The sequence below is a fragment of the Sphaerodactylus townsendi genome, linkage group LG05, assembly GCF_021028975.2.
Source record: "Sphaerodactylus townsendi isolate TG3544 linkage group LG05, MPM_Stown_v2.3, whole genome shotgun sequence".
NCBI lineage: Eukaryota > Metazoa > Chordata > Lepidosauria > Squamata > Sphaerodactylidae > Sphaerodactylus > Sphaerodactylus townsendi.
The window spans coordinates 24370503-24383535 of NC_059429.1; the positions used below are offsets into that span (position 1 = coordinate 24370503).

Consider the following 13033-nt stretch of genomic DNA (forward strand, 5'->3'; position numbering starts at 1 on the left):
TTCTAAGATGTCTTAATAAATGGACTTTTACTCCCAAAAGCCTTTTATTTCTGTGTCTATGGAATTCCTTACATTGTGGCAGGAAACTTAATTCATCTATATTCCTGTGCAGTGGACCCTTTGTCTTGGCGCATGGAGAGGTTGAATGATACCGCGGACGCGGCAGTTCTCTCAAAGAGGGCTCTCCACCTTTCCCCTTCTGGATCTGGAGGAACCCGCAGGAGAACGGAGGGCACAAAGCTGGTGGCTCTTTCCCCGCCCCTCGTGATCCCAGCACGAAGTCTTCCTTTACTCCTCATTGCTGGAACGAGGGACGTGACGCATCGCACCATGGGGACTTTCCATGAGTCGCTTTGGGGCGCTTGCCTATGGATCGAAATTTCGTGGATCCGGATCTCTACCCGCTTTAGTGTGGGATTACAAACCTCAGATGCAACCTGTCATGGAGGAGACGGGCTGGACCTTCACCTTTCATGCGGCAACCAGGAATCCATTGAACGCATTCCTGGACTCCTCAGATTTTGGCGATGCTCCCAAGGAACCAATCGCGGCACAGCACTGGGGCCCGCCCAAAGGACACCGGACCAAACCTGGAATTGGGAGGGGTATCCGTGCATCGCTTCCCAATCGACCCCCCTAATCCCTCGGTCGGGCGCATCGCGACCCGAGGTGCCTCGAGGGGAGCCACCCACGGCGGCTACGGTGTTCGGCGTCTCGCTTCCGGGACGCAATTTAAGAGTCCGAAGAAGCCTGCAGTCCCAGCCGGACCGGGTTTCCTCTCCCATCGGTAGAGGACTGGGATGAGGAAGTGGGGGGGCGACTCGCGAGATGCCCAAAAGCTGCATGGAATGCGTGAACGCCAGCTATGGGAGGAGGAACGGGCACAGTTGCAGCAAGAGCCAAAACCCGCAGCCAGATCACCGGGAACAGCAACGCAAAGAAGTCCAGCTCGAGTTGGATCGTGTACAAAGACGCCAGCCCAAGCGACAATATGCCCAGAATCTGTCAGTCCATGATAAAGTCCTGGAACATTCCAGACTGGATTTACAACGGCAACGGGGGAAGCTGCTCTGTATTCTTTTGGCAAGACGCCAAAGTGAGCTCACTGTATTCTTGCGAACGGGACCTAACTGGCTAAATTGGAACGAGAAAAAAGCTGCTTTGCATACGCGACCAGGATGCGATGATTCCTCGCTAGCGCGAGAGGGCTGGCTAAGGCGCTGGAGAGGGAACTAAGGGAGGCAGCAGACCAGGAAGCCCCTGCTGGAGCCTAATGGCGTTGCATGATCATGCCGTGCCAGGTTAATGCATCTGGGTCCGCTTACCCAAACGCTGCACTTAACGGGGCTATGCGCCTCGATTCGCCCCCCCCTGCATAACAACAGCTGCCTGCCCAGCCCGGCTCAACCCGCGAAATTCACCTTCCCCAACAGGCGCCAAGAGCCGTCGGCTTAACGGGTTACTATCGCCCCTGGCTACCAGCCCGCTTGATGGGACCGCTTCCAAACTTCCCTACTTCATCTTGCAAACTCAATGCCCACTTGGAAGACTATGATGATTTATAACCGTCTGGTTTAGCGCCAAATGGTGGACATCGGCTCAGTCCTGGATGGGAACAGCAGCCTGACTGGTTCCGCGTGACTTATTTTGATTTGCAGGATGAGGACTCTCGCGATACAGTGCCCGCGATTCCTCCAAGCCTTTAAGAGCTGGCTTGCCAAGATCCAGGCTGCTGATGAACGCTATCCGCACCATCAAAACCATCCAGCAAGTGCGGCAACCGCCCGCTTGCAGAATTTGCCCGTGGAATTTAGGTCTCGCGGCGGCGCTGCTCGACTTCCTCCTGAAAGTGGCCTGAACGCATTACGAAATCACGCTTAATACTTCCGGATGCTGTGGACGGCAAGCGTTACCGGAAACGGTAAGCTTTAATTCGGCTCCTCGTATCACTGATGCAGATTGATCCAGTTAGGTCCCCAAGTATGCCTCTCGCCTGGAATAACACGCTTCACAAGGAGGCCATGCGTCGCTTCAATTTCCTAAAACCACTACTGTGTCCACCTAGTCCAAGCCTCCAGCCGCCCCTACCGAAACCACTCTCTGAGCATGCGCCGCCGACACTGGGATTGTGTCTCACTGCGGAGGGCCAGGGTCATCTAGCCGCCAACTGTCCTAAGAAAACAAAAAATCAACCGCTTCCAGCTTCGCTACAAGACTCCGCCTCGCCAAACCACCACGCAGGTCAGGGGTCAGCCCCACAGGCTCGCCACAGCCTAAAGCTGTTACCGAAGCGCACTCCAGTGAGGAGGGGAAGCAGCTGTTTGCCTTTCTTCAGCCCCCATGGACATGGGTCCGACTCCCTGACGGTGAGTGAAGGCAGCGCTCCCATTACTGTTCAAGCTATTTCTGGCCAACCCCGCTAAACAATATCACTGAGCATTATAGCCTCGGCCCTTTGTGGGATCTCGCCGTTCCCACTGCTTAATGCGGCCCCAGGTGGCAGAGGAGCTAGGTCTGGATCGAATTCCCTGGCTAAGCTCCATACCATTCACCCAAATGGACGGCAGCCCCTTTAGAACTAAGGACCGGCCTAGTACAAAACACAGCCGTTCTCTCCTCAGATTCAAGGCGCGACTCATTGGGGAGAAAATACCAGTTTTATTTTTGGCGCCAGTGGCCAAACACTCCATAGTTTTAGGCATGCCTTTTGTTATTGTTGGGCTACATGAACCAAAAGTTCATTTGGAAAGAGCGGATCCTAGGAATTCACTGACCCTCCCTATGTGAACACATGAATTGGGGAGAAAACCCAACGCCTTCCGGGATGACACACACCCCTCCCCTGGCTTCTTCAGTAATTGCTCCCGCATTCTATTGGCATCCCACCCGTATATATCATGATCTAGCCAGAGTTTTTCAGGAGCAGGAATGCGACCAGTTGCCACCCCACAGAGACACTCGACTGTAAAATTGTCATACAACCAGGGGCAACAACTACCCAAAGGTGTAGAATCTACCGCGACATGAGTCCTTAATGAGGAGAAGGAACTTCAGCTCTTCTTGGACAAGAACCTTGCTTTCAGCTGGTTCATACGGGCGGGCTACCAAACACACTACGCACACGCTAAGCTCCCGCTTTTGTTTGTCAAAAGAAAGACGGGGTCTTCTACGGCTTTGCACAGATTATCGAGGTCTCAATGAAGCGGTCTCCCTGTCCAATAACAAATATCCTTTTGCCTTTTGATCAAAGGACCTTTTAGATGCAGCACTCGGCAAAGGATCTATCTTCACTAAATTGGACCGACTTGAGAAGCTTACTACAGGGTCAGAATTGCTGAAGGCTATGAACACCTGACTGCGCTTAACTTACAAAGTTTGACACAGTTTGAATATTTAATAATGCCATTCGGTTAAGTGGGGCCCTCGGAGCTTTATGGCCCTTATCAACGGTGTTCTCTGGCATGATTTACTGGTACAAGGGGAGTTGTTGTATACTCTAGATGACGCTTTAATTTACTCACAAAACCATAGAAAGAGCATATGAAATATTGGTTCGAGAGGTATTGGAACGCTTTTGCTTGACAACTCTCTCTTTGCCAAACTCTCCAAAATGCTGCTTTTCTATCAGACCTCCATTGACTATTTGGGTTACCGGATCTCGCACCGAGGGCTTAAAAATGGATCCTGCTAAAATTGACCAGTCAGTCCTCCAATGGCTCGCCCCCCACCAACCGCAGAAGAACTCCAGTCGTTTCTTTTGGTTTTGCTAATTTCTATCGCGGACTTTATACCCCAATTCGCTGAACTGGACTCCTCCCTCCTCTCACAGACCTTCTACGCTACTAAGGGTAAAGATCCACTGTCCGCCAAGCCCGGCCCCCCCCTTCTTTGGTCTGAGGAATGTGGTCAAACAGCCTTTCAGCTATTAAAATCTGGCGCTAATTACCATCGGAGAACCTATCCTAAAAGCACCCTGACCCAGATCTCCCGCTTGTGGTTCCTAACGTGGATGCCTCGGACAAAAGCACTTGGGGGCAGCCCTGTTGCAGAAAAAAATAAAGATGGTAGGCTGGTTCCGCGGTAGCTTATTTGTCTGGGGTAAAAAATTCTCTGGTGCCGAACTCAACTGGACCAGGGATGACAAAGAGACTGCAGCCATCAAAGTAGCACTTCTCCACTTGCTATACCACTGGCTGGAGGGGCTAAACACCCCTTTCAAGTTTGGTCGGATCATATAAGAACCTGCGGCAGCTCTTTTCCACCCCCCCCCTCAAGATGTCCGCGAAAACAACTTCTCATAGGCCGCATTTCTTCTCGCTTCTCTTTTACAGTTCATTTTTTCCCTGGGAAAACCAACAACAAACTGGGCCCAATGGACGCGCTGCCGCTTTACACTGGGAGGGGGGGGTGGAGCTGCCCCACGGTGACATTCCACGCACTGTTCTTTTCCCCCCCCTCCCAGTTGGGGTTGGCTGTCACCGATCTCAAATCGCCCACTTCTCCCTCCACCCCCCCCATCTCTGAATCTCGCCTCTCCTTTCCCTGGCGGGAACTGGAGGAGGCCGGGGCTGCACGCAGCCTCCAGCCTCAAGGTGACTCCCACCGCGCTTTGGAGGAGAATGGAGTTTGGCGAGGGGGGGGAATGTTGGTACCGCGGCTCTCCCCCCCCCTCCCGCAAGCAGGTGCTCTTTCGAAGCTTTCGCTTTCACGCGATGCCCGCCTTCGCTGGACATTTTGGCTTTTTTTGAAAACTCCTGCATTTTAGCCCGGCCGGCAGTTCCTTGTTTGTGGCGCCGCAATGCCGCTAAAGACATTGAGGCATACATTAAAGGCTGCTCGGGTTTGTGCAGAAGCCAAAACCATCCCGGAAAGCCCCATGGGCTATTAGAAACTCTCCCGTGGCCTCCCCGCTCTTGGGAAGTCATCTCCATGGATTTTATCACAATAGATTTGGGTTCCGAAAGTCATGGCAACACGGCTTTTATGGGTGGTGGTAGACTTATTCTCTAAACAAGCCCTATTTTATTCCATGTGCTTCCCATCCCCTCCTCGGCTCCTAAAGTTATGGCACGGCTGTTTATTCCAACATGTTTACCGCTCCATCTCCGCACCATAAGGTAGGTTCCAATCACGCCCCCAATTCATCTCTTCAAAGTTCTGAAAGCTGCTTTTGCAGGGTTGTTGGGGGTCCGCCCGCCGCCGCCGCCCCAAGTACCAACGCGCTCAAAGTGACGGCGAGTAGACGGAGAGAACGAACAGACCCCTAGAGCAGTATTTACGTTGTTACACCAACTATCACCAAGACAATTGGTCGCGAAGCTTATTCCGCTTATGAGCAATGCCTACAACAATGCGTGTTCATAGTAGTACAAAGAAAACCCCTTTGAAATTTCAGGTGTCTGGTCAGCTTCCTTCCACGCCCGCTGCCACAACAACTACCCGCAGCGCAGCTTTGGGACCCCCCCCAGAATTCTCAACAATGGATTTCATCCCCAGTACGAGGGATGGAAGCTCGGTCCAGACCGCCTTTACAACAAGCAAAAGCGACTCCCCAGAAACTGCAGCTGATAAACACCGCTCGGATTTTCCTCTGCGTGTGGGCTCTTTGGGTGTATTTATCTACAAAAAATCTCAGAGACGTGCATAAATATCTCCAAATCCTGGTAAGAGATTTGTGGGGACCTTTTTTCAGATTACTAAAGTGATTAATGATGTCACTGCCCGCTTAGATTTGCCTAACTCTCTTAGTAACATCCATCCTGTCTTCCATTCCAGCTTGTTTCGGTTGAGGCTCCCGCCTCGACATGTCTTGGCACGCACTCGGCCGGAGAGGCCCCCACCAATCGACATCATTATTGATGGCCACAATAAGCACTACGTAAATTGACGCTTATCCTGGACTTCCTCGCTTTTAATCAAACAGAAACGCTTGCAATATTTAGTCTCTTGGGTGGGATATTCCTCTGGGTGATTATAATCAATGGGTTTATTCTCTGAAAAATATTGAAGCTCCCCACCCCCTTTATTTCTGCGCTTTCCACAGCGCTTCTTCCGCAAGATAAAACCTGGGGGAAGTGGGGTCTTCTTTAGGGGAAGGCAGAGTGTAAAAAGGATTCAATGGTGTTGGATGGTGAAGTAACCTTGAGTGCATTCCATTGTGCCGGGCGATGGGCCAGATGCATCGGGCGGAGACTTTATCTTGCGCTGGAGATGAAGACCTCGCTCCCATGAAACGGAAGCAGTGTGAAGGGGGATGGGGTGAATGGTGTTATAACCTGTGCTTCTGGCGGGAAGTGCCATTCCTGCCACTGCGTGTACTTGAGCTTTCTAAGATGTCTTAATAAATGGACTTTTACTCCCAAAAGCCTTTTATTTCTGTGTCTATGGAATTCCTTACACTTACAGTCCCTTGCTGGAAACATGGACATCCAGGGATTGCTTAAAGCTTCTGCTGCAGGGTGGCTAAAAACTAAAAGGGATGTGTTGTTCCTTAGGAATATATTTTGGCTACAATCCTAAGGGCCGTTTACTGAGAGTAAGCCGCACTGAGTAACATAGGACTTTCTTCTGAGTAAAGATGCTTAGGATTGCTCCAAAACTGTCCTGTAAAATGTATTCCAGCACAAACAGGAATCCAAGCATATCAAGACAGGGCCATCATCAAAACAGATTAGCTCCACATTTATACCCACAGTTAAACAACCCAGGGCCATTTACCTTTGCCTTCCTTGATAGTTGGGACTAAGGAAGAGGCATCTTTTGTTCTTCTCTTCTCATGCTTTGGAGTAGATGGCAACTTGGGAGCCAGTTCCTTGTTAGCAGACATGCTGAAATGCTGTTTGAAGATTACTCACTTGATCCAGGAGAAGCTTTCAGCAGCAAACAGTCTACAAGAGAGGCAACATGATGCTACCCAAATACATGTAGCTCAATTTAAAAATCTGTTTCCAGGAAAGCAGGAAGAACAGTGAGGAAGAAGGCATCATATCTGGTCCATAAAAGAAACTATACTGGATCAGAACAGTGGTTTAGCTAAGCCAGCATCCTGTTCTGCACAACAGCCAGATACACTGGAAAGGGTTTAGGGATGGACTGGCCATTAAGGGCACCAGGAAGTCCTGGTGGGATGATGGTCTGATGGGGGCCACATCCCTATTGCCTCCAGTCCGACATGGAAGCCAGCATCCAGTAGGGCCACCCCAGCCTAGGAGTGGGTATGAGCTGGAGGTGTGGGGAAGGAAGGCTTGCCACATTGAGTAATGTACCAATGAGGAGGTATCCTGCTGGCACTTGTTATCCTGCCTTGGAGATTTTTTTAAAAAATTGGTGTTGTGTGTGCTGTGATGTCACTTCCAGAGAAAACCCAGAAGTGATATCAGGCAGCTCAAGGAACTGTCAGAAACTCTTTAGTTTTACCACAGAGTTTCTGGTGATTCTTAGAGCTACCTGGCATCACTTCCTGGTCTTCCATGTAAGTGACACCTTGATACATACAACACCCCTCTTGCCCCCATCCCAAATTTCTGCCAGTGTCCAATGCCTACCTGGCCTCACCTTGTCCAGTGAAAGACCAGTCCACCCAGCTTTGCCCTACCAGGTCTCCTACCTTGAGTAGGCACCTCCTGTTTCCTGGTCAGACAGGCTCTCTCTTAGTGAGGCTGGGTCCTTTTCCAGGGCTGATCCCTTCCTCCACACCTGGAAAGCTTACAAGCAGGACAAAAAAGCCAGAGCCTCCTAACACTGATGGGTGATGACTTCTTCCCAGCATGGATGTTCCATCGAGGCTAATACTTAGTGATGGTTCTCCATGAATTTTCCCTGGTCCCCTTTTAAAGCCAGCTAAACTAGTGGCCAACCCTATAGCTCATGAATCTCATAACTGGTCATGAATCTCATAACTGAATTACTCTTCAAGTGAAAAAATACTTTCTTTCACCCATCCTGAATTTATCCCCCATCAAACTACAGTGGAATACACAGTGGGTGGTGGAGTCTCCTTCTTTAGAGGTTTTAAAACAGAGGCTGGATGGCCTTCTGTCAGGAGTGCGTTGATTGCATATTCCTGCATGGCAGGGGGTTGGACTTTGATGGCCCTTGTGGTGACACCAACTCTGTAATTCTACAGCAGATGCCCCCAAGATCTAATGTTAAGGGAAAGGGAGGGAAAGTTTGCATATTTGTTTTCCCCACCCCATACATAATTTTATAAACCTCTGTCATCTCCCCTTGAGTTTTCTTTTCTTCAAACTTAAAAACCAATCTCTTTACCCTTTCTTTGAAGGGAAGGATTTCCAGTTTGATTTTGGTTGTCCATTTTCTGCACCTTTTTGTGTGTGCCAGTGTCTTATTTTGTGATATAGAGGTCAAAATTGTACATAGAATTCAAAAAAAAAAAAAGGGGGGGGGGTCACACCATAAATATATACAAGGGAACTATGGTATCAGCCCACTTGATTTCAATGCCGTTCCTAAAAATCCCTAGCACAGAACTTGCCTTCTTTATTGCTGCTGCACAAAAAAAGGACAATGATCTTCACATTACAAAATCACTGAGGATGATGTAGGGCAGTGATAGCGAATCTTTTCAAGACCGAGTGCCCAAACTGCAACCCAAAACCCACTTATTTATCGCAAAGTGCCAACACGGCAATTTAGCCCAAATACTGAGGTTTTAGTTTACTCAGGAGTAAGCTTGGTGGTAGTTGGTGGCTTTGCTTTGAAGCAACTGTGCAACTCTTCCAATGGGTGAATCACGACCCCAGGAGGGTTTACTCAAAAGCAAACCCCATTGCCAGCAACCAAGCTTACTCCCAGGTAAAGGATCACACTTTAGTTCTTCGCATGAAAATCAGTGGGGTTTAACAGGGCTTAACAGGGTTACTGCTTCCCCAAAACTAAGGCTTAATGCTAATAATCGAGCCCAGCGGCCCAGACCAGCCTAGATGTGGGAGGGGGGGCTCTATTTGCACGTGCCCACATAGAGGGCTCTGAGTGCCACCTCTGGCACCCGTGCCATAGGTTTGCCACCACTGATGTAGGGTCTTTATATTAGACGAGAAATTCCGGATGCATGCCAGCTCTTCACTGCTTGTGGCCAAGGTAAGGTGTGTGGGGAGTTGAAGCTTTTGCTTACTCCCAAATGCTTTCTTTGCATTCTCAAACTGCCCTGTTGAGCCCTTATGGGTTCTATCAGGAAAATCATGTGTCAGATATCATACCACATCAGAAACTTGAGCCACCTGTGGCTTCAAAGAACACCTGAGGTTGCAAGAATAGCACACGGATGCTTCTCCTCACATACTACAATATGAGTAAATGTCCCTTCTAACTAATCAGGCTTGGAAGCTCTGTTGTAGTTACTTCACTTTTTCTTCTAAGCTACACAAACATATAGGAGTATGTTTCCCAAACAAAATTATTTATTAATCTGTTGGCTTAGGAAAAAAAGTGAAGTGCACTTAATATGGTGGGGGAGGGTCCTGCATTCCAAAGGTTGATTTCACCAGATTCTATCTCACTTCAGCCTCCTCCCCATGTGACCCACACCGCCTTTTGTCTATGAAGGCCACCCTCCTTCCAGAAATGTCTTTGGGAAAGGGGAGGGGAAGAACCAATGGAAGAGTGGTAGGTTACAATCCTACATGAAACTACCTTTTAAAATGACTTATTTTGAACCTGTGTAACTTTACTTATGAAACAAGTGCATTTGCAGAAATGAGAGGTTATCTGTGATTAGGGCTACCCACTGCTGGAGAGAGGGGTAATGTCCTAATAGCCTTTTAATAGATACTTAATAGGATGTTATTAAGCAGGTGGTGCTATGGCATAACAAGTTGTAACTGACCTTTCCCACACTTTGTCTCTGTTCAAGGAACTGGGGGCCCCCCCCCCCCCCCCCCGGCCTCCTGGCTACGCAAAGATTTTGTCCCACACTCCTGGGTGAAGAAGGCCATATGCATCATCCTTCAAAAACATATTTCCCAATCCACTCCCCAGTCCGCTGCTTCTTTGCAGCCTAGATCCCAAACAGGTCTAGAAACCCCAAGACGTTGAAGGAAAAAGCTATAATTCAAAGACCCACAAGAGCCAGTACTGCTATATTGTGCTAACAGAGCTGTGGAGTGACTCTATTTACCGACTTTTCGGCTGTCAGCCGTTGCTATGGAAACGCAGCACGCCTCGGACAGTTACCTAACACAGTGCCTGATTGCAAAATTCGCTCCTCGAACTCCCTCCTCGGCGCTGGCAACGCCACTTCCTGCCCGTCACCCTCCTAGTTCACTCAGAAACTTAGGAAAAGGCAGGACAAAATATTGTTACCGGTAAGGCGCTCAATCAACCCCACCCCCACCCCCCAACGGAGATTAGGGGCTTTCTGCCCTGAGTCTCCACAAGAAATTTAGCGAACGCGATTTAGAGAGCATGCGCTGGCGTGGCTGTTGCGGCAACCAAGATTCCTTCTAGGAGGAGGGAGCACTCTCACGTTCTGGGGTGTGTGTGGTGTGTGTGTGTGTGTGAGAGAGAGAGAGAGAGAGAGAGAGAGAGAGAGAGAGAGAGAAAATTGGTGCAACCGTATTTAAACCAGCACTTTTTTTTCTCAAACAAGAAAAGCACTAACTAAAATTATACCTGGTACTAAAAAATTGAGCTTTCTATTTATTGTACTCTGAATTGACAAATGCTAAATTTACTTCAGAACTGGAAGAGATCAGCATGACACTAAAAAATGCCGACTGAAACTGATGGAATGAAATGTGCAGGTTAAATTGATTTATGGGAGAAAAAATCTTGGCATGGTGTAGCGACCAGCAACACAAGATGGAAGGTTTGTTACCTACAAATATAAAATGTTGTCTTGGAGGAAGGGGTTACACTGCACAGACAATTGGGGAATTGGGGGGGGGGGGGTTATTGCAAAGACATACTAAATCTAAGGACATCAACTGCCAATAGTTGATGCATGATTGACCACAGGAAATATTGGGGAGGTCCCACGCCCATAGAGAATAAAAGATAGCACCCTTGCCCATAGGGAATAATAGAGGCCACCCTTGCTCACAAGGAATAATGGAGAGTACCATTGGCAGTAGAAAATAATAGATTTATCATTTCCAATTTCCCATTTGTGCCAAAATCTGAAAGACCAGGGGAGGAAAGAAAAGATCACATTTCCACATGCTGTTTTAACTTTGTGTGTTGCATCAGTGCACAGTAAAACAGGGAAGGCTTTACCTCGTTTTTTATTCAAACCTCACATTATAAACACACATATGGAGAAAATCCTCCTCTATGCACTTATCAGCTAAAGAAAGGAAACAACTGTGATAAGGAAGATGTGCATCTTACTCCTTTAGCCATAAGGAATGGAATCCTCAGGTTAGACCGCTAGTGACAGAGGCATATTTTTCACATGCTTTCAAGAATTGTCTCAGCTTGACTGGGTTGTAGTGCCCTGGAAGAGATAGATTCAAAATCTGGGGATGATCCTAGTCTCTGCTATGACTCTTGAAGCTCAGTTGGAGGCAGTGGTCAGAAGCACCTATCCCAGCTCTAGCTGGTTCACCAGCTACAGTCCCTTTTCAACAGAGCCAATCTGGCTACAGTAATCCATGCTCTGGTAACCTCTAGATTGAACTATTGTAATGCGCTTTACGTGGGGCTGCCCTTGAAGATGGTTTGGAAGCGGCAGCTAGTACAGAATATGGCAGCAAGACTACTAATGGGTACCGCTGGTTTTATGAATTTTAATACATTTTATGAATTTTGATAGGTTTTAATTGATTATAAATACGTTTTATTGTTATATTGTAATTGTTCTTTGGTATATGACTGTTATTTTATGTTGTAACCTGCCCTAAGACCTTTGGGGATCAGGTGGGCTAAAATACAAATTAATAAACACAGAAATTAGCTAACAGACTCCCCTGGACTGACTGCAGAAAGCCAAATTCTTTGCCCCCTCCACAGTATGCTGCAGATTGTTTGGAACACAACATCTTATATCTGACTCTGAACCCGGCCTGATTGAAATGGAACACAAAACTTTGCACAATGATGCCAGGGACCAATGGAAGATTTTGAAGGAGAAAGAAGAAGGGAGAGAAAGTCTGGATGGGTGGAGAGGGTACGTGGAGAGAAAGAAGGGGGGCAGTGGGGAGTGTGATGGGATTTGCCTTGCCGGTCCACATTTTGTGGTTAAGATTCAGATTCGGGAATGAATGCAGGCTGATAGATTTCATAGATAGCAAAATATATTTAATTTCAGTAGTACAGAGTCAATCATGTACATCTTTTTCACAGGCGGAAACAGGCCACAACCAACAGTTCAATACATTTTTCAATCAATAACAGAATCATGTCCTTCCCCGCCATAGGGGACTTGCAACAGATGGAGCTATGCAGATCTTCAAAGACATATTTATTCAGAGAGTACACCTACCATAACCAGACATTTATATTAATAAATACAAACCAGAACGTTGATTACACTTAGTAGGTTGATTCCCCTTTATTTCTCCCCTCTCAAAGAAGAAAACACTTCTTAAATTAAACTTTAAAGATAATGAGGTTGAGGTGGTTACCTCTCTATAAGCAGCAGACATACATCATGTATGAAGTTTCATTAGATAGACTCAAGACTATCATAGAAAGACAAACACTGTACTTTCCATAGACAGTTAACTTGTCCACACAACCCACCAGAGATACAAAATGCAATATTTCACTACGTGAACAATGATTTAGCAATTCTACAAGTTGCACTTACATAGTTGATAAGTGTTCCAGAAGGGAACTCTTCCACACAATGGGCATTGCTGGTTAGTCTCCCCTTGCATTTAGAAATTGAAACTACACATGAGGATTACAGAGACATTCCTTCTGCAACTGTCTGTATTTGAGTTTACAGTATTGTTTTGCTGGCATTCACAACATTCAACCCAAGCAAAACCTTTGCCACAAATATTTACCAAGTGCTAGTGCTGATGGAAAGCAGTGTCAAGCCGCAGCCGACTCAGGGCCACCCTGTAGGGTT

The 13033-nt window shown here is 47.7% G+C and overlaps 1 protein-coding gene across 1 annotated transcript in view; it reads right to left on the reverse strand.

Annotated features, from left to right (window-relative positions):
* The window catches only part of AXDND1 (axonemal dynein light chain domain containing 1), a 65869-nt gene extending 59043 nt beyond the window's left edge, over positions 1-6826 (reverse strand). The window contains exon 1 of the mRNA XM_048497817.1: positions 6718-6826. Within this exon, the coding sequence (XP_048353774.1) occupies positions 6718-6826 (109 nt within the window). The remainder of the gene's footprint in view (positions 1-6717) is intronic.
* Positions 6827-13033: the final 6207 nt, after the last annotated feature.